General features: G+C 39.4%; 1 protein-coding gene across 3 annotated transcripts in view; it reads right to left on the bottom strand.

The window, feature by feature from the left end:
- The window catches only part of MYRFL (myelin regulatory factor like), a 45,764-nt gene extending 19,323 nt beyond the window's left edge, over positions 1-26,441 (bottom strand). Inside the window, exons 1-13 of one of the 3 annotated variants that reach the window (XM_083824757.1) lie at positions 26,247-26,441; positions 19,160-19,250; positions 14,983-15,050; positions 14,630-14,888; positions 13,250-13,341; positions 11,208-11,355; positions 8,675-8,870; positions 7,506-7,582; positions 6,089-6,199; positions 5,417-5,507; positions 1,611-1,811; positions 1,097-1,205; positions 500-609 (exon numbers count right to left, since the gene is read on the bottom strand). In XM_083824757.1, the coding sequence (XP_083680883.1) occupies positions 500-609; positions 1,097-1,205; positions 1,611-1,811; positions 5,417-5,507; positions 6,089-6,199; positions 7,506-7,582; positions 8,675-8,870; positions 11,208-11,355; positions 13,250-13,341; positions 14,630-14,888; positions 14,983-15,050; positions 19,160-19,250; positions 26,247-26,292 (1,599 nt within the window). In that variant the 5' untranslated portion in view covers positions 26,293-26,441. Of the gene's footprint in view, positions 1-499; positions 610-1,096; positions 1,206-1,610; positions 1,812-5,416; positions 5,508-6,088; positions 6,200-7,505; positions 7,583-8,674; positions 8,871-11,207; positions 11,356-13,249; positions 13,342-14,629; positions 14,889-14,982; positions 15,051-19,159; positions 19,251-19,627; positions 20,042-26,246 lie in introns of those variants that run through there. The other 2 variants (XM_083824756.1, XM_083824755.1) reach the window with 2 other exon arrangements.
- Positions 26,442-27,954: the final 1,513 nt, after the last annotated feature.

The raw sequence follows: 27,954 nt of genomic DNA, 5'->3' as shown, positions 1-27,954 counted from the left end.
CAATTAGCAGTTGCATTTGGTGTGATTACACAAAGGTTTCAAATAAGGACATTTTTATTTAACAAATGGAATGCTATCATTGCTTAACTCATTTCTGGAGCATTGAATTAACTTCAACACTTACACTCAAAAGAATGTTTTGGAGTCCCACTTGTTGGCCCAATGCTATAAAATCACTATCCAACTTTATTAAGCAAATTTGAAGTTTTTTGCCTTTTGTCTGCTGTTGTATGGTCATTTGACCAGATGATCTTGAAGGTCATTTCCAACCTTAATGACTCTAAGATTTCAATGTAAATACTTTCTGGCTTTGAAAGATCCAGCCATTTACTAACACCTGATGGTTCAGTTTTCCTCAATGATTTGCCAAAGATTACTTTTGTAAGTACATGTGCAGGTCTACATCTTTGTATAAAGCACAAGTGGCATGTGTGTATAGCTCCACACATGAAAGGAAACATCTAAATGCGCACCTCCACTTTCCCTCTCAAGGCCATACCTTGTCAACCATGAGGAAGTTTTCTATTTTTTCTCCATCATTACAAGCAACATCTCCAACTTCTCTAACAGCTTCAGGTAAAAGCTCCTTCACTTCCTGGGCTATTATTCCTGTTCACAAGATAACAGAAACAGAAGTCAGGAAATGTAGCGATGTACCATTGACCATCGTTGTGTGTTTAAGTTGAGTTGTCAATCGTAAAAGGTGCAGGTAGGGCCAAATATATTCTAGAATTTCTCTGTGGTAGGAAAATCCAGAATTTCACTTTTTTTTTTTCTATTCTACAGAAAACAAACAGAAACATTGAAAGTTCCATTCCCATTTCTCTGCCATAAGAACAAAATTGTTTCTGATCATGTACTTCATTGTCATTAAACCTTGAAAAATCATCTTCTACCTTTGATAATTGAAATAGAATTTGGAAATATACCAAGAATACTTAATTTTGGCACCTTCAACTCACAAGAGAAACACAGCAAAGTAAGCAATTGAAGTATACTAGAAATGAAGATGAAATAGCAGGGTGTTAAAAGGCACTAGGGCACAATGAACAACAGCAGAACTAAACAAAAAATGGGAACAGAACTGACTGAATACCTGTTTCATGGGTATTTTTTATTCCCATAACAGATGCAAATTCAGGCTTGTAGTCATACTCCACCAGCCTCATTTGTGTTATTCTTCTCAACTGCTCATTTGTATCAACCTAGTTGGGCAAATACCAAGATTCATGTGTTGAGACATTAAGAATGGTTGTGGCATCTAGGGCTTCACTGATAGAAACAAGCCTGATATGGCCATTTGGCTAATCTTTGCATCAAATAATACAAACAATCTTCCCACTCCCCATGAGCAGAGTGCTGTTTGTATTTGTATTGCCAGTTACCCTTCAGCCCAACAACTCCCATTTACATATACCCTCAGATTCTGTGGTCAGCCTCTTCCGAAGACCACAGGCCATGGCTGTACAGAGCACACTGGTATGCCACATTTCCTTAGGCTAGCATTTTAGCACGCCCAAGATAAAGACGCGGCTTCACATGTCAGAACAATGATCCATACACATGCCGTGTTGCAAATGTAAATGCCCTAAATACTCCATAGCCCTCACCTCCCGGATATTCTCTTTCGCTCGGCTGTCAGATGGATGCATGACTCTGCCCATAACTTTTGCATTTCCGCAGACAACCAGTGCTTCGTCTGGTGCATCTGTGTTAATTCCTACTCGACCATGACAGACTACTGTCTCTGGAACATGTCCTCGCTGCCACAGTACATCACTCTCATTCTCAAACTGCCCTGGGTTAGATGCCTGGGAGAAAAAAATATATATTTAAAGATATAGCATAGATGTACTATTGCTTTATTCCATTAGCAATTCAGGGAAAATAAGACAACAAATCTTTAATATTTAAATTGTATTTGTGAGCTTTTTTTAAAACACTAACATAAAAAACAGAGTGGAGTCGATCCTAAGTAATTGTTTCTGCTCATAAAACTCTGGCCTCTTTGCTCTTTCCCCTGGATTCTATTTTATTATCACAGTAAGATATATTATCAATGTTCAAAGCTTTTCAAAGTTTAACTTTGACTTTATGCCATATAGCCTTCCTCAATTTTTCAGCAACTTTTAGCTGAGGCTGGAAATCAGAAAAGAGAAAACAGTCCAGAGATTAAACACATGTGGTTCAAAAATACATATTTACATATTTATGTAATTTTACATGCTTTGGCCATACTTGTTTCATTCTTTTACATGTAGTTTCATGAACTTTTCCAGCATGTACCAAAAGCCTGTACTGAACAGATGAGAGGATCAGAGATGATCTTGTTTGAATTCACAGGTCCTGTTCTCATAAATAGATGCTCCAAACCATAAACGTCATGTATAGAAGGTTTCTAGAAATAACCCTTAAAAATGAGTAAGTGGAAAAAAAGAAGCCTAACTACATTACCTAAATGGTAAATTACCAATGTAATTGTGAACCACTTGTGGAAAGGGATCATTTTTTCCCTGTTTATACTGCACCTAGCACAGAGGAGCCTTGCTCCACAACAAATATATTAAAACTAGGAGCAGGAAGGGAGATAGGAAGAGGTAGTGAGACCACTGCCCCTACCCGTTCCCTTTTCACAAGCATCAAAACATTTTCTGGGGAGCCACAACCATGTAAGAAGAATAGGGCTTTGTATTTCTTTTCAGGCCTATTCTATTTCCTGCAGTAATTCTGCAGCAACGTCACACAGACAATCACCTCAGCACAATTGAAGGAATGGAGAACTGTGGCGCAGGGGCAGAAAGGAATCCAAAATCTGCCCAGGGCTACAGCTTGACGTACATTTCTTTTGGCAGCAGGACCAGCACAGGCAGCCCACTCCCCATCATTCATCTCCACCTGCCAGCCCTCAGTTGATACCCTGACATAGACCAGGATGGAGGAACCAGCCTGAATTAAAATCAACCAAGCAAAAAAATTAGACTTGTTTTTAACACAGATTCATCCCCTTTTCAGTTAAGTGCAGGACCCCAGAAAAGCAGTTGTACCAAAACGACTGAGGAGGAGTGTGGTAACAAGAGCAAGAATTCTGATAGGAACAAAAATGAGTCAAGCATGGTTTATCCAGTGCTGCCCTGAAATGAAATGTACCTCAAACCATAGCCCAGGAAATGCTTACCTTGTTGTGAGCATTTTCACAATAAAACACACACACAAAAATTAAGTCACTGATCAAAAGTCATTTGACATTCTAAACAGCTTAAGTCTTACTAATATGCCTCAGAAAGAAAATGGAATAATGAGGGTTTTTTTTCAGTTATTTGTGGTTTTGAACTGGTAGAAAACAACGCTTAATGAAAAAGGCAGGAACAAATTTACTTTCTAACAGCAATTTCTGCAAGTTACAGTTACCAAATGAGTTTTGCTTTTGGCAACTGAGATACTGCAGTATAAGATACATTCAAAACCTGTTTGCTAGGTTCCAGAGACCTGCAAAGTCTATAAATAGCAGTTCCTGGAGAGGTCACCATCTGGACAAACGAATAATGATGACTATCTGTTTTACCAAATGTCGTTTTCATTGAGGGATCCCAGAATAAATGCATTCACAAAGTCTCTAAAATCCTCTGTAATGTTTAAAAATAATTCACATTAGAAATTCCATGTCAGAGAAACAGTCTTTCAAAGAACACCAAAAAACAAAGGAGTGTGTATAATTAGAAAAGGTATTTGTTTTCAATAATTAATTTAGTCAATTTATTTACCTTTTTTTTTTTTACTTTGAATTCAGGCCTCCAAATTTGAGTCTGAGCAGAGTACGATTGTGACAAGAAGTTCACAGTCATCTGAGGGAGTCTCAGGTTTTCACAAGGCTTTGACATCTATAGTGCATGGTGTTGTGCACTTACCACTGTTTGCCACAATTAGAGCATGATCTGATATGCCTGATAACCACTATTCAGCTGGTAGTTTTGTTACGTTATATTTCAGTATATAAAGGGCCAGAACAGGAACTTCTTTCTCTTGCACAGCTTTGCCACTTTAAAGGAACCAGTGGCTGGCTCAGGTTACCCTGCCATCCACTAAAACCCTTTCAGACATCTGGAAAACTGCCTTTTTTTTTTTTTCCTCCAGCTTTCCTGTTGACATTTTCACCACTTCAAATCATAGCCAGTGTTGTTCCTTCTGCTTTTCTGCCTTATTTTTCTTTGGCTGGAATAGTGGACAGGTTTGCAAAATCCCTGTTCAAAAACCCTGCTCTCACATGCATTGAAAAAAAACATTATTCATTGAAATTTTAAAAGACTCTAACATTAAAAATGGAAGAAAAATATAAATTTCTAAAATCTTTCTAACTCTTCTGCAGTTACACAGACTCCCATGTATGATTCGCATGAAAAAGAGGCCAGAATAAAAATGTTTTGGCAGCCCTAACCTTTGCTTTGCAGGGCCTTCTCCAACCAACTTACACTGGAGCTCTGCACTTTCTCACTTTTCATACCCTAACCCTTTCTCTAGGTAGTGCCCAGGTACAACACAGACCCCTTGTCTTTGGCTCACACAAAAAAAGCCCACCTGAAAGCTCTGGGCAGCTCTCATGTTCAGCTGGAATCCCTTTCTAGCCCCACTGATATTTCATCTTTCCACTTTACCTCTCCCTTTAAAACCCAACTGGAACCCTAACCCAAACTGTAGGGAGGAGATATGTTCCTGCACGGCATTCAGCTTAGGCCCAAACAAAACTTTGCTGGGACAGAAGACCTTTTGCAGCGCTCTCCTTCCTTGTACGGCCCCTCCATAACTCCCGTTACATTACAACACTGGGTTTTTTGTCTCTTCCAAGTCTAACTCTAACTGTAGGTTAAGGCTGAATATTAAAAGGAGAGCTTTATTTTTCAAACCTCTGATCCACATAAAGGTTGTAAGGATGAGAGACAAATTCTTCCTTTTATTGTTTTGAAACATATATTGCAACCACAAAGTTAAGAGCTCAGACACACTGGAAAGTGCTAGACATAGGTCTTCATCTTCCCAGAGCTGCTTCTTTGCTTGCATTTTTTTTTTAATTCTCATTGCCCCTTGAAAATGAAGCATTCAGCCAATGAAAGCATTTACCAAATTCCTGACAAGTCCAGGCAATTGTTTCACCTCAAAGGAAAAACAATCTGGAAAAATCAACATATTCTGTATTCACAACAAACTTTCTTTTTAAAGTCTTCTATAGCCCACTTTTAGTGTTTTAAAATTTGGTAATTATGAGATAGAAATGTATTCATAATATATGCAACAGGTTTTTTTGTTTTTTGTTTTCTCCATATTTTTTATTCAGTGGTAATTTTTTACACTGGAGAATCACTCCCCATAGTCTCCTGTGAGTATTAAAACAGTAAATGTGAAAGTAATATAAATTTCTACCTACCCTTACAATGATCTTTTCAGAGACATTTGCAGACAGCAAGTAGAATTGATCCTGAGAGACAGCATACAGTCCAACCACCAGCATGAAGTATCTAATTTGAAATTTATTTCATGAAGAAAAAAAATGAAATAATGCCTTGTTGCAGAAGAAAATGAGATGTTTTAAATACAACTGCTACTGTTGATACATAAAAAGATAGACAGAACATTTTAAAAATATGTTTGTTACAATATGAAAGAGAAAATATTTGTTCCACTCTCAAGTAATATGCTCTTTCAATCACACAAATCACTGAAAATGAACCAAAAAAAAAAATCACAAATTTAAGTAATGAAGACTTAGGGATGAAGAATCCTCTTTCTCCAGAAGAAAATGACTGTAATTTGGGATGGGATCTTTTGGCTTCCTCAGTATCTCAGCCAACAACACTGTGGCTATGATTTCCTGAAACGATCTTTAATCATGAAGATATTTTATTTTTTCATTTGTTTGTTCTCGTGTCATTCTGTGACTCTAGAAGAGAAGCCTTTAAGCAGATCTGAAGTATCACAGAATTTTAAACAAATAGATCACAGGATTTGGCAACACTGAGATTTAGATTTTTAACACACTTCAGCTCCACTCTAAAGTAGATGTTCTTTTTTCCACTTCCCACACACAGGCTAACAATACCTTTGGTCAGGATTAGGTTTCCCCTTTTTTCTCATGTTATTTGCTGTTGTTTCACTGAAATGCAACCTTCCCAACGTTACTTTAGTTATCTGGTCCCCTGGCAGATCAACTCTAAAACACGAAAGGAAACAAGATTAGGGAAATAACTATTCAGAGATCTCCCTGGATCTACCCAGATTTCCTCAAGCTCATTCAAACAGTTTTAAGAAAAGCTGATAAATGGAAAAATAACAGAGGTACCCCAGTAAAAATGCAGCAACCCTGGTTATAAAAGTGCATAAAAATCACACTGATCTTGTCAAGGAGATAAACATACACGATAAAGAACCAGGAATGAGAAACTGCTCTTATTAGTAGGAGTCTTTGCTTCTCGGTCTGTTTGTACACAGTTGTGAATATAATAAAACCATATGTGCACCATATGATGAGAATCTGTTGCTTGCCAAGGGCAACATTGCTTATTATTGGATTTGAACTTACATATTAAAATTATAAAAAAAATTACTGTTTGACTTTTTTTTTCATCTGCATTTAATTTGTGTGTCTGAAAACATAAAATGTATATATATATGTCTCAAATACATAGTGGTACCACTCTTGTAAGTAATAAATAATAAGATTAAAGAGTTTGCATGGAGAAAACAACAGGCCACCTGCCACCTTCTAGTCTACTATAAGTGAAAATTCCACCATTGTCACACATGAAACAATTGACATGCACCCAGAATCTACTTTTCAGTATGTAAAAGGAATAATAATGCTATGATGGAGTTAATTAAGTGAAAATACAGCTCTTTGTCCAAGTTCAAAATTCATACTTCTGTAGATTGTATATTGCAGGCTTTATCCAAACACTGTCCTGTCAAACTTGACAATGTCTTATCTTTTTCTGCTGTAAGACTTATTCAATTATTTTTAGAGAACAGACCAGCTGCAACAGGAAACACTTAGAAAAAAAACAAATACTGATTCTGCTGCTGACTAAGATGCAGAAGAATGGCAGACAGTTCCCAGGAGAAGTTGCATGTATGTTTCTATTCGGGCCACTTCCCATTAGAAGCACTGCAAATATGTCTCATGTCCACGTAGTCTCATGCCCCCACAGAGCAGGAACATTACTTACATTTCTTAGGATGGGAAATGCATCCACCATCCAGCTCCAGTACCATACAATAATGCTGCTAGCTGAATGCAAATATTTAGGATGGGCATTTGTAAAGCTGCTTAATTATTTCCTTAATGAAGGGAGACCAGGTATATATTACTACTGCAATTTTATGTACTCACCGGGAACAGAATTTGAATAAAGATCAGAAGATGGATTAGAGATACTATGAGTTTCCAAGAAAGAACTACATCAAAGTTCAGCCCACTCTATTATTGAAATAAAATTGAATAATTTTCTCAAAACTCTTACCTAACAGGATGGAAAGTTTTTTTGCTTCGATCTGTCTGAGACTGTTCGATAGCAATAGTTTGATTTGGAGTCTCCACCTATCAAAAAAAAATCAAAAATGACAAGAATACTAAATTTTTAAAGATATAAAACTTGCAATAGAAATGAACAGGCAAACTGTGCAATCTCTCTCATTCCTCATATAACTTAGTAGAAAGTAACATGGGAATATACACCTACTCAACTGACACTTGATCAATGTTCTGTTCTAGCTAGTCTAAAGTCCCAAATCATTCTTGCATATAATTTGAAAGAAAACAGAAAATAGAAAAAGTGATACATTAATTTGCAAAAGAACATTTAATTTCTGAGTCTTGACTGTTACTGGCTGGTTCTATTTCAAGTCATAAATGTCATTTTTTTAACATGAGAACCAAGCCTACATAAAGCAGTCCAGTAAGTTATTTTAATGTAAATTTCGGTACCTTTCTGAAATGGTACCAAGCAGCTCTTTGGTGCACAGAGGAATATATGACAATAATACTCACTAGTTTATTCTGCATTCGTGTTTCAGAGAGTGCTAAGCAAAAAAACTACAGGGATTTTTTAAATAACTAAATGTTGGTAGCAAGTAAAAAATGGTAAAATCTTTCAGAAAGAAGAAAATCTCATATTACTTCTCTATATGCAAGATTGTGGACCCATATTAGCCAGGAAGAATTTGGTTCTTTAAATGAAAATTGAAAACCTGACAAGAAGAAACTGGGCTATTGTGTTGGTTTTCTACACGTGAACTGTTCAGGAAAAATAGATTTGATTATTTTTCTTTGCTTTGTGATTTTTCTCAACACATCTTCTTGGTCAATGGATAGACTGGCCACCTACACACCAGCTGGTGTCACTGCACTGCCCACAGATGGAAGAAAACTTCAGCCAGTAAGAGAGAAACCATCAAAACCACATGCCAGACAAGCATTACACCTTTCAGCATGTACCAAGCACAAGCAACCATAAAACATCACTCCACCAGAGTACCACACAGAAGTCATTAGTAATTTTAAGAGTTGTCTTTTGCCAGTACTTGGACAAAAATGATTATGAAAAGTGTTCGCTTCAATTATTTACCTCATTATGTGGATAATCACGTACTAACATTAAAAGTAATATACGCAAAGAAGATAAATACTTGCCCTTATTCCAAAAACTTTCAAGTAAAACTTTTCTATTGGTTTCATCCCTAGCTGAGTTTTGACATATTTTGGATGTCCAGTGATTCTAATATGGACTGTGATTTGGAAATGATTCTTCTTCTGGCACACAAAGGCATCATCCACTGTTGAAAAATTAAATCCTTTGTCTGTGACAATGTGATATTCTACAGCAGGTCTATGAAGACAAGAAGAAAGAATAGCAACCATAAGTACACATATATTTGTATCTCAAGTTCATACTTTTTATGTGGACTGAAAATCCTTCTGATTTTTACTGACAAAATGTGTGGAAATGAGTGGAAATATACCTTTACAATCACTGGTTCAACAGATATTTTCTTCTTAGCCTCTTAGAGGTGTAAAAATGAAAATGCATGTAAAACATACGGTAATTCTCATCTGACACATTAAATGTTTGGAAACCAGAGGTGGGAAGGCTTACATAATCCTCACTTACAAATCTGGTATAAAGGAACTCTGTGCACCAAACCTTTTAGCACATTCAAGAATTCATTACAACATTGCTATAAACAACTGAGTTGAACTACTGCTGCAGACAGCAATGTGCTAACAAAACAGCAAGATTCCCTATTTTTTTCCTCATTTCCCACACCAAGATCTTCTGCAGAATCTGCTAGGGTTAAATAAGCCTTTACTCAAACTAAAAACAAAGCTGTAGATAACTATGGCCAGACCATTATAAAACTCTTCAATAATATTTTCCATCCTACCCCAACTAACAAAACTCAATTCCATTTATTTCAAAGGACCAATCTGTCACCCAAAGAGTATTCTGTCCTTATAATTCACAACAGACAAGGAAAGATATCAAAAGATCTTTCTAAAAAGCCAGTGAACTCACCATCCCAGCAATGTTCTCTGATTTAAGTGATGGATAATTCTGAAATAATAGGACTACATGACAAAGCTCTCATATGGACATTGGCCTGTCTTGCTAATGAAAGTTGGATAATGATGATCTCTCGTCTGATGCTACTGTGAACCTCTCATTAACACAACTACCAAAGATAGCTTTTCAGAACTTATTTGCACATCATTGGTTGGAAGAATCAAAACGTATTTACAATTTACGAAAAATGTACAGACTGTTATGTTTTTATAAATGATGAGTAAGAAGTCCCTTTCAAATAATCACAAATTATCTGGTGCAGGGAATAGAAAGAAAACTACTTTAAAACTACTTCTAAACTATGAAGTCATATTGCTATTAACTCCTATTCCCACTTAGAACAAATCTGTGGCCTGTGCCATAAACTACAGTGCATCTTGGAACAACAGCTCTGCCATTGACCTCACTTAAATGTAATACTGACTTTCTCTGCAAGTAGTATCTTTGCACAGTAATGGTAACAACACACGTATTTGGATGTTTCAGTACTCAGCAACTCATTGTCTTATCTCTGTTGATACAAGCCACCAAGAAATGTGAGTCTGGAACTTCAATTTTAAGTGTATGGGAATCAACAAGTAATTGGGTTAGCAGCAGGAAAGGAGTCTCCCACCATTAACTCACAGCTCAAATGAAATGAAGGCGCAAGAGAAGTTGGAGACCACCTCCATTTAGACGCACACTTCATATCCCAAACATATTTGAAGCACTGTGAGGTTTCTTGGCCCGTCCAGCTCCCAAGGAGTAGAAAGGTGCAAACACTGAGCTGTCTGCTCTCTCATCATGTCAGTCCCTCAGGAAAAGGGTTGTGATGTATGTTACCCCTATCAGACAGTGCAATAACAGGGAATGTGAGTGTCCAGCAATGACACGGATAAACTCCAATCTGCCATGAGCGCTTTTAGCAGCTTGGGCTAGAGGAAACTTAAAATTTACTATTTACTAAGTCCTGTGGAGACATTAACAAATTGTTTGCACCAATCCTGGGGCACAGACCAGACACTGTAGAAGGGCCTTTGTTAAAAGGGATCATGCACTAAATACTAGAATGGAGAAAATCTGGGATGTAAAGTGAACTTGGAACGGCCTTTCCCAGATCATGAGGCAAAAGAAATGGTTTACAGTTTTGATTTATACAGAAAAACTCTAAGTCTTTGACTAACGATTTGCACATTATACATATATAACTATAGTTATAACACTTTGGTCATGTGAATCTAGAAGTAATAGTATCTTCTATTTCCATTTCTTTAATGTTTTAGGCCATTATATGCAATATGCTCAGTAAGTATTTCCACTAATGTGCTTGACAAAAGAAAAAAAAACTATAGGTATTTATGTTAAACTATTTTTTCTTTTGCTCCTAAATCCCTGAAATGAAATCAGAAAACCTAGCACGAATTTCAAGCAGTGTTTAAAGTTCTGCTTATCGGATACAACCGCAGATTCATAACCCACCACTGCTATACCTCCTTCTTCAGTCTTATATTCAGAAAGAACAAGGAATGTCAATTGTAGCATTTATTGCTGTAAAACCACAGGACCAGGGAAAAAAAGTAAAAAAAAGAAACACTTTTTCCAAGTGCAATCTTCAGTGCTTACAGTTTTTCATAATTAGAGTTAAATAAGCTGTTCCACTGAGAAGTTTGGTACAGTTGCCATGTTAGAGCTTGATAGCATTTTTCCAAAGCAGCATTCTGTCCATCACTGTCATATTCTTGCACCTCAACTGCACAGTCCTTAAGAGTTGCTGTAGAGAGAGAGAGACGATTCACTGATTGTAACTAGCAAAAATCCTGCATTAAAATTTTGATATATTTACATACATATAAAGCACAAAAAAAGCACTAACACACAAATGTATTGCAAATATATTTAAATTTTATTTTCCTTTGCAGCTATTCCAAAAGATCCTGTTATATTACCTTGCCACACAAAATAAAATTTTTACCTTTCCTAATTGGCAAAATATTGTACAAGTAGCACTTCCTATTATCTCCCAAAGGATACATAGTTTCCCTTAGGAAATAATAATAATAATAATTAAAAAATAAATAAACAGCCCGCAATGGAAAGCTGAACATTTTATTCTAAACCGCAAGTTATCTGCAACATTGCAAGAAGCTGTGCAAGAAGCAAAGTGGGACAAAGACAGATAAGTGCAGTGAAAGAAGCAAAAGAATTACAGATGTTTCCCATTCTCTCTAGTACAGGTTTAAACTGAATATACCCCAGCTCATTGCAGCAGGTACTTAGTTTGAAAGATGAAGGCACAATTTTCCAATAGCAAGCACATTCACCACTGCATCTGGTTAACTGGTTAAGCTTACTGACTATATATAATAGCATTCTGAGATAAACAGGGTGAACCATAATTCATTATACATTTCATGATGACAGAGGAGAGTGTGGTAAGAGTGACCACATTCTCCAATGGAGTGCCGTAAGGATGGGAGAAAATATGTCAGTGAGCATATAAACTAAGATCCATGGTCTGTGGCAGCACATTGACAGAGACTACTGCTACAGCAATAATTTCAGGCCCAAGCTTCATTTGCAAATCCCCATTTCAATCAAGGGCAAAAATGCTATTAAAAAATAACAAAGAAATTCACACCTCATTCCTAAAAGATCCTCACCATGACATTTTTATCAATTATTGTGTTCTTCTTCCAACTACAAATGGGTTGGCAAGATTTTATCATCACAGACTCCCAAAGAAAACATAGTTCAAAGTTGTGTCTTTGAGTGTTAAAAACAGCACTAACGATTTTAGCTAGAGAAGTGTCTGTTCTGGAACTACTTATCTTCTTTTTTACAGGAGTGATAGACTCACAGAACTAGTCACAATCAAATAACAAGTACCAAAGGAAAACTAACCTAGTAAATCCACTTGTCACTCATTAAAAAAAAAAAAAAATCTAAAAGATTGATTTAATGCTTAAATATAACTTACACTGAAGAAATAACACGAAACTTTCAGATTTTCCACTAACAGACATGGCTGAAAATTCCTCAGATAAATTGTTTATCACAAACTGTTGATTCACAGACAGCCTCACACTTCACAGAAGCTGATGCACTTCTGTACATGGCTGATAAGGTTTTTTATATCAATTGGTATAAGTTTAGCATATTTATCTTGATAAAAAACACAGATTAAGTTAATTTGGAAAAGGGGTGGAGAACACAGTTTTTACCAACTTGCAGAATTTTCTACACTTTGTGGAAAAAAATATACAGTTGATAAATTATATCATAAAGGGAAAAATGCAATCTGTTCTCTCACCCACTACATTAATACCCTGCTAAGCTAACCCAAGTTTCTATGCCCAGTCAACTTTTGCCCACCAAGCAAGTCAGCAGAGTATGGTACCATCTGCAGGCTCATGCATGGAGAAGGGCAGAATATTTTGTTTGGGGGGTAGTCAGTAAGCAAAGACCTCTAACACTTCGTCTCTCTCAAATATACATAGGTCCTAATTTAAAAAAAAAAAATGAAAATGTAAATTGTTTCAAACCTGGTAGTGGAGTACAGATGGTTAATACCACTACCTTTTCAGAGCCACTAGGACATGTGCTCTTAAAACATTTACTTGTCTATGGTATGAAACATTAAATTCCATCTTCATGCATCTGCTTACCTTGACTGCAACTGTTAGACCAGACTGGAGGATCAGTGTTATCTCCCAGTAATTGTGATAACTTCCTTTTTTTGCCTGATGCTGTAGAAATACTTTTTTAAAAATACATTACATTACTAATTTCAGATGGAATACAGATATTAGAGTTATTACAAGAGAATACCCAGGTATCTCATTCTAACTCTATTGTCACCCAAATTTTGATTTACCAGGAGCAGGAGATTGATTTTAGCTTTTTTAATCTGAATTATGCAAATTTTCCTTCCAAAACATAAATTAGAATATTTTTAATTTCATATGAATAGAGAACCTGATCTCTTCAAGTCTACAGAGTGCATACAAGATAGGGTTTTATTGTTTCCTGATATCTGCATTAAAATCATACCTTTTTCTTAAATAATTTTACTTCACTGAGTGTGAACTCGCTTTTCTTATACAGAAAACAAAAGACCAATAGCTATTAAACTAATGCGTTAATGATGACATCTCTAGGCAAAACTGGTGGGAAACAGTTTTCCCCTTTCCTAGAAACTGAAATTTTAAAATCTGCTCCTTTCTGCAAAGGGAAAAATCTTATTCCAAAGTTTTGATATGATAAAATATAATATGGAATGTCCCGGCAGATGGTCACTCCTTCTGGAAGTGTTTAAAAAAAAAAAAAAAAAGCAAAGCTCAGGTCGCAGACAGTCCTGGCAGATACTGAAGAAAAAACATAAACAGTTTCACCAAGAAAACTAGCCCCAGCTTCCTTTACTCACATCACCAAAGTAGCACGTAATTGAGCTCCCAGGAAAGCAGGAGACAGAGAATTTGCAAGCCCAGGACTAACACTGATGAATTTGGATTATCTCCCAACATCCGGGGAGGTCCCCCTCTGGTATGCATTGGTCAATTCATTCTTACTAGGTATCATGGTTGGATGCCTGCGCTACCCAATGTATTTGAATTAAGCATCTGGAACATGTTGGTGGATAAATATGGCAGATGGTATATGACTGCCATTTCACTTGCTTACATTTATATGACTTTTTTTTTCTCATGTCGGAACACTTTCAAGACCCTTATGGACAAATCCCTGTGGAAAGCATTGCAAAACACCTAAATATTTTTATAATCCAGTTACTAACTTCCTGTTGATCCCTCTTTAGCCTTGTAAATTTCTTAGAATTGAAGTTCATTCCCACACATTGTAATCCTAATTTTAATCAAGATGTTTAAAGAAGCCTCAAACATAAGTGTATCTAACATGTCTAAACACTGCCATCCTGTGGAAAATCCTGCACCCACAGGGATTTTACACCAGTCTTTAACCACGTCTTCTATCAGCTCCATTTTTTTCTGCATCTGTCTCATCCCTTGCATAAAGGTTTTATCATTTACCTGGAAATCTGAGGTACATTTGGTTGGAAGTATGAATAATTGAAACCCAAACAGCTGGAGGATGTAGAACTATTCCATGGGGGCACGGTATTATCTTTCTTCAGACAGGAGCCTTGGGGAATGCTGCAGGGATGCCCACTGGTGTTAGGGTCAGGAAAAGTCTCCAGGAACCTGCAGGGGAGCTTGCTGGGTGCCACAGCCGATGGACATGGGAGTGGAGGCTGCTGCCCACTTGGCCACGAAGCATCATTCCAGATGGCTGCAGGAAGCAGACAGATAAAAAAGGAGGTAGAAAGAAAAGGAGCTGGAGACCTTCCTGCTAGCTTAGGAGAGGCAGAATTCACGTCACCTACTCTTGAGCTGCGGTGGAGAGCATGCTTCCGACCCAGAGTCTGGCGGGGAGTCTGGCAACTGGCTCTGCCTGGGGATGAAAAATAAGTGTTAATTTTTACTGGGAGAAAACAAAGAGAATGCTAAAAGCAGTTGGAGGGGGACCACCAAGCTACTTAAAATGGTCTTTGGGGAGTCATTCATCACCATGGCTGCTGCCCTTTCTCACAGGACCAATGTCACTTGCGCTTTGTCAGACATCCCCTCTGGCCCTCCGCCTCTCCCGCTTGCAGGGACGCCCCACAGCTGCCAGCTCTTGCCCAAACACCCCTCCCTCCGGGGCAGGGGACTCAAGTCCTGAGTGACCCATGGCAGAGCTGAGGAAAACCAGAAAGGGGTGAAGAGTGGCAAGGAGGAGCCATTACACACCACCATCCCACCACAGGCCTCCCGTCACCTCACAGGAGGCAGTGGGAGGGACGGAGGCAAGGAGGGACTGGAGAGCAGGAAAGAGGCAGAAGTGCTCGGCTGAAACTGAGCCTTGGAAAGTCTGTGTGGAGGAAGTACGTTTAATTGTTTATGTTCTCTTTATCTCAGTAGCCGAGTCACTGATCAAAAGTTTGTGCTAATTGGCAATGAATTTAAGAAATGAGGCTCTTCTGCCCACAACAAAGAGTGCTCACAAAACGCAGACCCGTGCAGCAGCACACGCAGCACTGCCACAAAGCAGCTTCCACGTCACCCGCCGTGAAAACGCCTGCTGAGTAACACTGTGCTGTGCCAAAGTCAGGCAGAGCCGGGCTGCTTTCCGCTGCGTACAGCTACGCAAGCAAGAAGCTCATCTCCCAGTTCACGTTACATGAAGCGGGAAGCTGGGCCATCTCTGCAGCAGCTCCGGTTTTTATGCTGACAGCCAGCACCATTGCACAGGAGTAACGCACTCAGCGCCCTGGTGTGAGGCAAGGTCTCTACGTGGCACAGCACCTTCAGACCCAGTGGGAGCATGGCAGGGAGCAGGTGCACAGACAAAACGAGGTGGAAAGGCAGTTATGTTCCGAAAATCAGTAGCAGAGCCAGGGCGCTGGAGGCATGACAGAAGAATCCTGGCTGGGAACCCAGAAATTCCATGTGATCCACAGCCACCTCCTTGCCAAACCCCATAGCCAAGCATGAAAGATTTCTCTTTTAACAGCCCTGCTGGGAGAGGTCATTATGAAAGCACAACAACATAAGTATGCTTTTGCCTATCTCTGATTTTTAAAGTATCACAGTATCACAGTATCACAGATTTCTAGGTTGAAAGAGACCTCAAGATCATCGAGTCCAACCTCCGACCTAACACTAAGTACTCCACTAAACCATATCGCTAAGCTCTACATCTAAACGTCTTTTAAAGACCTCCAGGGATGGTGACTCCACCACCTCCCTGGGCAGCCCGTTCCAATGCTTAATAACCCTTTCGGTAAAGAAGTACTTCCTAACATCCAACCTAAAACTCCCCTGTCGCAACTTTCGCCCATTCCCCCTCGTCCTGTCACCAGGCACGTAGGAGAACAGACCAACCCCCCCCTCTCTACAGCCTCCTTTAAGGTAACTGTAGAGAGCGATAAGGTCGCCCCTGAGCCTCCTCTTCTCCAGGCTGAACAAGCCCAGCTCCCTCAGCCGCTCCTCGTAAGACTTGTTCTCCAGACCCCTCACCAGCTTGGTCGCCCTTCTCTGGACTCGCTCGAGCACGTCCATGTCCTTTCTGTAGCGAGGGGCCCAAAACTGAACACAGTACTCGAGGTGCGGCCTCACCAGAGCCGAGTACAGGGGGACAATCACTTCCCTAGCCCTGCTGGCCACACTGCTTCTTATACAGGCCAGGATGCCGTTGGCCTTCTTGGCCACCTGAGCACACGGCTGGCTCATATTCAGCCGACTATCAACCAATACTCCCAGGTCCCTCTCGGCCAGGCAGCTTTCCAGCCACTCATCTCCCAGCCTGTAGCTCTGCTTGGGGTTGTTGCGCCCCAGGTGCAGGACCTGGCACTTGGCCTTGTTGAACTTCATACAGTTGACCTCAGCCCATCGCTCCAGCCTATCCAGATCCTCCTGCAGAGCCTTCCTGCCCTCGAGCAGATCGACACACGCACTTAGCTTGGTGTCATCTGCAAACTTACTGAGGGTGCACGGGACGCCCTCATCCAGATCATCGATAAAGATATTAAAGAGGACCGGCCCCAGTACCGAGCCCTGGGGGACACCACTAGTGACCGGCCTCCAACCAGATTTGACTCCATTCACCACAACTCTCTGGGCCCGGCTATCCAGCCAGTTTCTAACCCAGCGAAGCGTACGCCAGTCCAAGCCACGAGCAGCCAGTTTCTTGAGGAGAATGTTGTGTTCCTTTTTTTTCTTTTTTTTCTTTTTTGTTACTAAAAGAGATAAATCTCTGAAAACAAGAACTGTTTCCTTTCTGAAAAACTTCAGTAACGCTGTTCTGTACAAGAATATGTTTGTCTGTGCTATTTTACTGTGCACCTTCCTCCTGATTTTCACAGGGAAACTGAATGCTTCCTTCTGCAGCTGACACTTGGAGCTTTGCTCTCAGTTTACAACTCAACTCATGTCCAACAGCTCAGCGTGTTCACGTGTTTGAGATTTGAAAAAAGTTTCTTGATTATTTAATCTTTGGCCCATATGCTAGATTATGTTATAGTATATACCCTGTTTTGCTTTTACACTTTTAGAATTTCTCCTATCAGACAATGTAAAAGATTACTGCCTTAGAGAGAGATGTGGAACTAGAGCATAATTTAAACTAAGCCAAGTCTTTCATGAGTAGTTCACAGCAACAAGTGGGTGTTCTCACGCTACATAGCAAAACCAATTCATTGCTTCTGCATTGAAAATGGGAAGAGCATAAGTCATCAGCAGGCTGCTACAGCGAGGCTATGCTCCTGGCTTCAGTCAGTTGAGGGCACAGGGCTGTCACATCTCCTATTTTATTTCAAGTTTTTCAGCTCTTTCTGATTACATTCTCAAAGCAGTTTAAAGGAGAGAAAATCCTATGCCAACACGCAGCCACTCAAAGGACATATAAGGGTTCCTCAATTGCATTAGGGATGATGGAGGTTCAGAAATTGGCTCTTAATCCTTTCAGGCATTCCTATAAATTGTAGGCTCAAACACTGCTTCGAAGCTCTTTTAAACAGATGATGTTATTGTGTATGCTCATGCTTAGCACTACAGCTATAATATCCACGTAATGTACCTAAGCTACATGATACCAGATATGTACATATATATTACTGCTATATGTTTTTGTGTATGAAGGCAACAGTTGCACTTTAAAGTTGTCATAAAGGAGTTTGATAATCTGTTTAATCTGATACTTGTTTAGCCATACTAAGAACAAAGGTTTTTCATTCTTCTGTTATGAGTGTGGCCAGTGAGAAAATCAAGTAATTATTCATGATTTAGAGCAGGTAGAAGCCTATTTAGCCCACTGTAATTAAATATGTGCAATGCCAAGTATGTACAGAGTGAAAGGTCCTGTGGGCCATTTAATTACTGTAAAAACATCCACTTTTGCTTTGCTCTTGGCAAGTGTCAGCCGATTAATCATATTTTACATTTAACAACAATCATATGACAGTTGTCTAGATGAAAGGTTTGGGTTTGAAGTCTTGATAGACCTGCATTGCATAACTTTCCACCCTTAACCATGACCCTTTGCATTACGTAGCCTTTGTAACTCTGAAAACAAGTCTCAGAAAAGATTAATGGACAGCTTCTTTTTTCTGAGTGAAGCATTAGGATAAAAAGAGCAGACCTGTTCCCCTCAGACATGGAGGTTTACATTAGTCTCTCAATTTATTATACATTAATCTCATTTATATCGTTTATTCTGAATGTTAACGCTAAAGCAGTACTTAGTTATATTAAAAAATAACAGCTTTGCATTTAAGGCCATAATTAGTATAACAGTTGTAAATTATCCCAGACATCATTGTCATCCATTCTGCTGAACTACAAGACCACCGTATTTCTGTTAATATCTGCAATTTATATTTCCAGCGCTTACGCAGTTTCAAGTAATTAAAAAAGTATACCACAATCCTATTGAAATTAAGAGATTTCAGGTCTGACTGTTGCATTCAGATTTTATGAATGTGCTACTGAAAACAAAATTTAATTTGCTGCTCTAATACTTACAAAGTTCCAAACTCTAAGTCACTACTGATGAATTCTTCCAGCATACTTGTATCCACCATGGGGTTCTCCAAGGCTCTGTGGACATCTTGCCCTATAATTAAAGATGTCAAAAAGACAAATTCTGAGAGTGAAATTTGTACAGTCAACAGTACTTTAGACTGAGTAATGCTGCCCACTGTCCCACACAAGGAAAACAAAGTCAGCCCTGTCCTAGCAGAGGTGCGCACCTCATGTGTGACATATGGGTTAGCCTTTTGTTTAGAAATATAGTCACTCTGGGGAGAAAGGATGACAGGAAACGCAGAGCAAAAGAGAGCATACAGGTGAGGGTGGAGATGTTGGAGCTGCACCAGGAAAATACCAGTTTGTATTTGTCATTAAGGCTTCACTGAATTATCACAGCAAGAGGATGAGGGGCTCCCATCTGCAACTGGAAAAAAAAAATGGGTTCTGAAGATAACTTCATACCCTTTATGTTGGGATCAAAACAGGTGATTGGGCCAGATGTTGTCTCACAGAGATCCACTTTCTGCATTGGTATTGCCAGTGAGTTTCTAATAGTTTTAAGCTATTCTAAAATAATTTAAAAATCCATTGTCCTAAACTTAGATTAAGGAAACAGAAATAAAGCTTTAGAAATGTTAAAGGAATTGATAGCTTCATAGTCTTTGCCTAGAAAAACAAACAAACAAACAAAACAAACAAAACAAACCAGCCCAATAACATGTTAAATGTATTAATGAGCGGAAAGTTTCAGTACTTTGTCCTTTGCTGCTTAGTTACTGAAGGCTATAAACAGATTTTATGATTATAAAGTCTGTGGAATTCCTGAGTTCTTTCCTAGCAAGTCAAGCAAGTCAGACGGAACTCTCCTTAAAGAAAAGAAAAGAAAAACAAACAAAACTACTGCGCAGGCTCACCAGCTTTCCAGCAAGCCTTCTATAAACACAGGTGTGTTCAGTCAGAAAGCAAGCAAGATAAGGAAGTTTAAGTTACTGCTTTCTCCAGCCAGCCACTGGAGCTGGATGGCCCTATCCCACTCCTACACAGGGTAAAGTGGAGTAGCCTGTAAATCGTGGCTCAGCCCCAAGTGGCTGACACCATTTCCCCTTAACTCTGCAGCTGTCTGGGAAAACATGAGGTTAATCACTCTCATTAAGCACAGGAGCAGTAACTGCCTTTGGTGCTTTAACAGTCTTCTCGCTGTACTAGCAGCAGACACATGCGTAACAGAAGCCATAAGGTTTCTTCTCTTTTTTCTGTTGTCTCTGTTTCATGTGGTTCTTTCTTGATCCAGTGTTTAACTGCAAGCAGCATCTAATACCTGCTTTGACCACTTTGCACAGGAACTCCTTTGTGTGTGTGTGTCTGACTACATAAATTCAAGTTGCTCACAAGTGTTTCCAAAATAGCTTTGTGATCATGGGTGAATCTAGAAATTGTTTGCTTATTGCTGCTACAGGCTGAATTCTAGCTGCCGTTCGCCGTGAGATTGCAGCTTGCAGGTGTGCTGGTAGGTCTTTGCATCCAAACATACCAGCATTGTATACAAAGCTGTTCTCCACACATCAGAGAAGAGCAGATTCAATAGGTGTAGCAGACTTACTTGCCTCAGCAACATTGTGATATGGAAAGTCTTGAAGGAGTAGCAAACAAAGCACTTTTCAAAAACAGCTTGAAAGTACACAGGGGCCTGGCTTTCTTCAACAACCTCCCTAAAACTTGAACTCCTGTTCAAGTAGCCTGGCCCTCATGCATAATGAAACAATCCTGTTACTAATGTGTTTTTCCTGTTCCACAAAACCAAGAATTGCTTTATTTTGATCAAGATCAGAAACAAACTCTTTTGAGGTGCAGCTCTGAAACAAAAATGGACAGGGTCTTTGATACGGGCATCCCACAGTCCAGGGATTATCCCTCTTGCTTAGCGATGACAACAGCAATACGCACCATTCCCTCTTAATCTCTACATTTTGCACTAACAGTTAAATGGGTAGGAGGAGAAGGAAGGAATAAGTAATTCTGTGCTGGGGGAGGAAGGAAGCACACCAGGAAGACAGCCCACCGCTAATGAACGTTTCGTGATGCTGATGTACAGAAGAGCCACAGTGCATTTGGCTGCGCTGTAGAACTTCTCTCTAATAACCATCCTTTTTTCTTTCTTTCTGCATGTACATTCCTTTTCTGTGCCAGCCTGTGCTTGCATTGGCATGTTTCGTCAGAGGAGGATCTGCTGGATCATATGCAAATGTATTTAAAACACTGGCATCCGTTTCACAGGCTTTGAAACATGGTAAGCACTTGAAAGGTACGGGCCTGGGGATGATAAAGCGCACTGGCATTTTGATTGGGAGTTTATTTACTGTTCTTGTTGCTCCCTGGTAGTGTGCAAGCCAGTTACCCAAAGCCACTACGAGGGCAGAGAGCTATGTGTGTGTACACGGATAAGCTCTGCTGAGAGGCCCCTGTGCATGTACAGCTTCCTGCACCAAACCGCGTGCTTGGCTCGGTGCTGCCAGGGGACGTGCAGCATCAGCAGCCCTTATCAGCATGCACACAAGGATCTCTGCTCCCAGGCCACACTCCACCGCACAGTCTGCCCAGCCATCCTCTGGGAAGCGTCCGCACTGGGTGACTCGTGTCACTGTGCAGAGGACTGCCAGCTACTCAAGGAACCAGCAGAAATAAGCTGGCGCCTGTGAGGGGCAAGGGGAAACGCAAAGGCAAGGCGATATGGTGACTGGGGTTTCACACAGGGCTGCTCACAGAACAGACTGCAGTCATAGGCAGCATAGGACTATATTTTGACCATTTCTCCATCAAAAATCCAACAGATGTTCTGTTGCTCTGTCCCATTTGATCTGAAGTCCCAAACCTCTCTTCTACCACTGCCTTGTTTCCCTGTCCATTCCCCTATTTCCAGCCACTTGCACCGCAGAGTAGGCTGATCTCTGTCCTCCCTGTCTGACGGTGACTTGGTTCATACATCCCTTTTTGGCAGACACCTCCTTTCCTCCAGCCAGGAGGCTCCAGTCACATTTTCCCCTATACGCTCCTGAAGCCAACAGCTGCAGTCTCAATCCCTCAATATCCTGCCTCGGTAAATTCTCTCAGCACTTCCTCGCAGAGCCTTACTGCATTTAAATCAGTTACCTCCTTTTCACTAGTATCTAATGCAAAGTGAAGGATGGGGGGCACAGAACCAGAAACTCCTTGCAGTTCTTTTTATGTCTTTCCTGGAGTCGCTGTTTCAGAGGAAGTCACACACAGGTCTGAATTTGGCACGAAGCATAGCCACTGCTTTCCAGATGAACACTAAACTGATCATTACTTGACATTAGAAGAGGTATGCCAGGAAGTTCCCAGCCAACTCTAGCTATTTGTAGTAAGATTTGTGTCAAAACCTCAGCTATTCCATACAGGGAACAATCCTTAAATACAGCTGAAGATGTATAAGTGGCTCATAAAACACATTCAATGCTAAGTATTACTTGCCTACTGAAGGACAAATTCATAAAGCTTGCTACAAAGCCTTGCACCTTGAAGGAAATGTTTTCTTGGAATTAATAACTAATTTTCATGTGGAGATATTGTACCACTAAAACACTTTATGGGCCACTATAAAAGCTCAGTGAAAAGTCCAGTTGAACTTCATTAAGGTAAGTCTTGCAGTAAGGTAAGTCTTACTCAGGGGTCTGATAATTCCTTAACTTCCTTCACGCTAAAAGGATTCCAAGTATTGCTCACTGTTTAAATTATTAAGATAGTCCTGATCATTTTGACTGGAACAGACTGGAGTCATTGATAGAAGCTGCTCAGCCATCAGGGCAAATGACACGGACCTCAGGCACATGGCAGCAATGAGCAGAAAACGGTTAAGGACAAAACAGCTTCTATCTGGAGGAACTGCAACTCGTGAGGACATACCACAGACCACAGTTATTCAGTGGCAGGAAGATCTACAACACTCCAGCAGGTAAGGAGTGAGCTTGTGTCAAGATAGATGGCTTTTCCCCCCAAATACCAACATTTTCCAGAGAAACAGAAATCTCAGTGAGTACTTTTAAGTTCTCAAGTCATCTTTTTTTCCTGTTTCAATCTCTCATCCTTAAAATGGTAGGAGAGGCCTTTGGCTTTTTAAGTGTTTCATTTTTAATGGCACGTTTGTTCTGTGGTTTAATTCATTTACCAAACCCCCAGAGATATTCAGTGTTATCCGCGCAGGAGCATGAGTACAAAGAGGTGGTGATTCCACTATGAGGAGACTCCTTTAGAGATCACAGAGGGCACTGAGCCCAAACGCACATCTCAGACACCTGAACATAGCTTCTAACAACAGCAAAACAGGAGAAGGCTGAATTTAACAGCATAACTACTTTGGCCTACATTCTGTCTCACCTTATGGGTAGCATCAGCAGGAATAGATTGCTCTGCTACAGATGGTCAGGCAGAAAAGCTAACGAGCAGCTCTGCCCTCCCCTTCACAAATAGGAAGTTACTGATTCAAAAGTCTAAATGTTTTAATAATAAAAGTATTTATTTCAAGAGAAATCATGGAAAAGTCTTAGATCAAAGATTAAGTGTCTAGTGTGAGAGGAATGAAATGAGACAGAAAACTTTCAGAACAGCCACACCACAAGAGAAAAGCCATTTTCTTGAATGAGAAAAAGCCAGGGTCAAGTCCCAGCTAGAGTCACATCTAACCTAAGGCCTATTGATTATTGAAAGTAGTGATTTACAGGAAAACAATCATTACATTATCTCATTTTCCTTGAAAACTTCTTCAGACTGTCCTTCTCAATACTGCAAATGCAAGTTGATCTTATAATGAGTGTCAGAACAAATATGCACTGTTAGGAACTAAAGCAACAGGGAAAGTGGGATTCTTTTTTGCTCATGAATTTCAAATAATCCAGCAAAACATTATAAATGTGCTTAGTTGCCAGCTGATCCATTTGGAAGCCAAAGCTGAAGCACTGATGAATCAGAGACTTCCTCAGCGGCAGCATTTGAAACTTGATATTGCAAGACTCAGCTGTTTTGTAGCCTTGAAAGACAATGTTCCAGCTGCTATGACTAATCTCAGAGGCCACTAAATCAGACTTAGCAGTTTATTGCTCCTGTCTCATTTGGAAGCATTCTAAAGCCAAACCACCAGCCGCACTGCTAAGCTGCAGAGAAGCAGTCAAAGTTGGCCTTACATTCAGCGGAGTAAGAAAGAAAAGAATGCGAGCCGTCCTTTAAATCAGCCCACTCCCTTTTGAAATTTACCTGTGGTTTAACAGCAAGAGGGCTCTAGCCACTTACATGTTGAATGCAAGAGTGACTAGCTTCTGTAGCCTTGCCATACGTCTACTGTCAGTGTCCAGACAATGAAATAAATGTCATCCCCACATGTTGCATCACCTTTGCAGACCTTTGTCATATTCTAGTTCTACACAGCAGAACCACACAAAAGGAACATGACTTTCCAAAATGTTTCGTTTTTTTCTGTGATTAAATGGAATTGACAGGGTTTCTCCCCCCACCCCCACCCAGACGTTCTACCTAACTACCTTCTAAAGAGAGTTAAATTAGTCATTCTAGAATTACAATTAGTACAATTACAATTAGTATTTCTAGCTAAAGAGCTCACACAGCTAAAATCCCTGAAATACTTTCTACCATCGTAGTATCACCACAGAAGACAACCAAACCCAGCCCACACTTCCCAGAAAGCTGTTTCCCAAGGAAATTCCTAAAAGGTTTTCTGGTAATCAGCTTTTTATGTACTTCATATCCAACACTATTTTGAGTATTTAACGGCTATGCAGTACAGTACTTGAACAAATAGCTTGATAAAAACAAATATCTTGCTGAAAGCAAATCCAAGTTTATTAGCTTTTGATCTTTGTGACTTAAAGTGAACTTATGAAACATGGTATGAATTTTGTAATATCCATAAAAAACACATTTGCCTGCTAGCAGCCCTAGATTGTGTTTCACTGATTTAAATTTCTTGGCTTAAAAACTATTCCTTGAGGAATGCAGGCAGACCTTCATTTCCTAGACTGAAATCAAAGTCAAAAGTTAGAACTGCCACCTTTCACCTAGTGCAAGCCTAAATAAATACATAAATACATTTTAATTTTCTTTTAAATTTAAATTTATTTTTTTATTTTAAAATTAAAAATAAAATTTAGAAATTATTTATATTTTACTTTTTTAAAAAATATTTAGTGGAAATTAAATGCTGGCAAACAAATGTTGACCATTTTAGCCAACAGAAAGGGTAGTTCTAGTTAAGACTGGTAACAGATGAAGAATACCTGCAGAGGTAGGAGAAGGAAATGAAAATATAGAAATAAAAGCTTGGATTTGAAAGGTTAATATTAAAAAAAAAAAAAAGAAAAGCAAAGTGAAAATTAAAGCAAGAAAAAAATAAGATTTAGATAGTGAAAAATATGTAAGCCTTTTAACAGCTATTTTGAGTAACATCATGGCAGGGCCTGTGATGCAGTTTGATTAATGGATCTGGTAGAAAGCAAATTTTGTGGTAAGAGAAAGGCAAGGGACTGACGGGTCCTGCCTGAATGTCAAATGTCTTTGGGAAAAAGGCGTAAGGACAGATCCCAGCCAAAACAAACAAACAAACAAAAATATTGGCTTTTAATTTCTCAGATCCAATTACAATCAAATAGCTTCAGAGGAATTTTGAGTGGAAAGAAAACGCTCTGTAACCTGACATGATGAGGTAGAGTAGGGAGGGAGCTCCCCAACCTCATGAAAATCACTATGGCTGCAGAAGGGATAAGTTGCGAGGAGACCTCAGCCACTTCCTGGTTTTCTTCCTGACAGTTACCAGCACTGCACCACAGGATCCACCTTTCCTTTGTTACTCTCCCCATAATACCAAGAAAAACACATTGCAGTGCATCTACACCACTTGTACTGTTTCTTTTTGGTATTGCATTACATGCTACTTTTGGATAAATAGAGCTTCTGTTTCGGGGCGTTTTTTCTTCTTCTTCAATCAATCCCAAACAGTTGCTGTATTTTTGCTGCCACAACAAATTGTTAAGACTGTGCCTTAAAACTAGACTCTTACCTTCAAAGAACTGCTGCAGGGCCTCATTTTCTCCCACCACGTCCATGACAAGCCAGGAGAAGCGTTTTGCTTTCCTGCTGCCTGAAGAGTCCTGCTGAGCAAAACGCCCTGTTTCTCTTCCAGGTGATCACAAATGCATAAAGGAGCACATCACGCTTTTGTCAGAGGTTTCAACTGACTTCGTCCCAGCTACTCTCATTCCTTCCTAACTAGCATCAGGATATGCTGAAACCCTGCTACACGTAAAGAAAAATTTGGTAGGACTTTTGAGGCAAGGTGAAGGCGATGTCCTTTCCTCGGTTTAATATGCTTAATGTTCTCGTATTAGGGACCTTTGGTCCCAATACTAATCACAATTACACATGCGCAAAAATTGCAGCAATAAAAATCACTTGTCTTGTCTCTGTACTTTCACACAGGTGATGCAATTGCAAGTATTGGTGAAAGACCAAGTGCTCCAACAGTTGTAAGTGCAGGGCCATCGGTGGATTCACCATACGCACCGTCCCATCTAAGCAGCTGAGCACCAGGCTATCCAACTGCTCTAAGAAAAGTTCTGTCTCGCAGCACGGTCTCCTTATAGAGAAGCAGACCTTTTACATTACTAAACTACAGATGAAGCTGTTTGTCCCAGGTAGCTTTGAAAAGCCCAAGGGAAGGCTAGGTATTCAACTAATGTATTTAAAGCCAGCAGCAAAACGTGTTTCACTTTGTCTCACTTGGTCTTCGTAAATCGGAGATTGCCCCTGTTGTGTCATCCATAAGCAAACAGGGGAAAAACATTCAGGTATTTTGAGTAGGTATCTGTAAGATACCTAATTTTTTTTTTTTTTTTTGCATTTGGTTATAAACAAAAGCTTCAATGAAGTCAAGAAATATGGAATAAGGCCATTTTCTAAAGTAGTTGCATTCACCAGACAAGTACCTGTCGTGCAGTTGTTACAAGCCCAGACACTCATAGTGGCATGGGTTTCTCATGATAGACAGCTTATATTAAAGATTTAGAAAATAATTTAGGGAAAGAAATGTGAAAACAGAAGCCAACTAATTCAGTATTTACCATACATCAATGCAATCAAGCCAAACAACCATTATCACCTAAGTTGTACATCTCTGTAGTCTCTAGTACAAGAAAATAGTCTCTTGTATAATAAACTTTAGATACATTTTGTCTTGAGACTATCATGTATAGAAAAAAAAAATCTTTAACTTCTTTGGTTAAATGAGCAACATTTGTAAAGGATTATTAAGTCAGAATAGCAGCAGCTACAAACTATCATTTAATTACTATTATATAATCCTGGAAACAGTTTGGTATCTTTATGTAAACTAAGTATTAACGACCATTTAGGAAGCATTTCTGAGTCAACAAATACAATTTGTTTTCTAAGACTGAATAAAACCAGGTTCCTTAGCTTAACTGACCTAAGAAACAACCTTTTTCTAACAGCTGAAGCTAGAATTCTTCCACGTTTCTACAGCAGGAACCAGTAGTAGCATCTACCCAGTGATAGGAGATTGGCAAAAAAATATTTAAGACTGAAATTGCCTGAGCTGGACATAGTCGATTACTAGTAAAAGATTTGGGCTCGGTTGTTTGTTTTAGTCTTAATATGGAAATGCCTGGTTGATGCTAACACTAACAAAAAGCATTTTCAGGCACTTATCCGTGCACACAACACAAATATGGTATTAAATTTTGCTCTTC

Source organism: Anser anser (assembly GCF_964211835.1).
Source record: "Anser anser genome assembly, chromosome: 1".
NCBI classification, from domain to species: Eukaryota; Metazoa; Chordata; class Aves; order Anseriformes; family Anatidae; genus Anser; species Anser anser.
The sequence above is the reverse complement of the archived record's forward strand: the minus strand, read 5'-3'. Positions and strand labels throughout refer to the sequence as shown.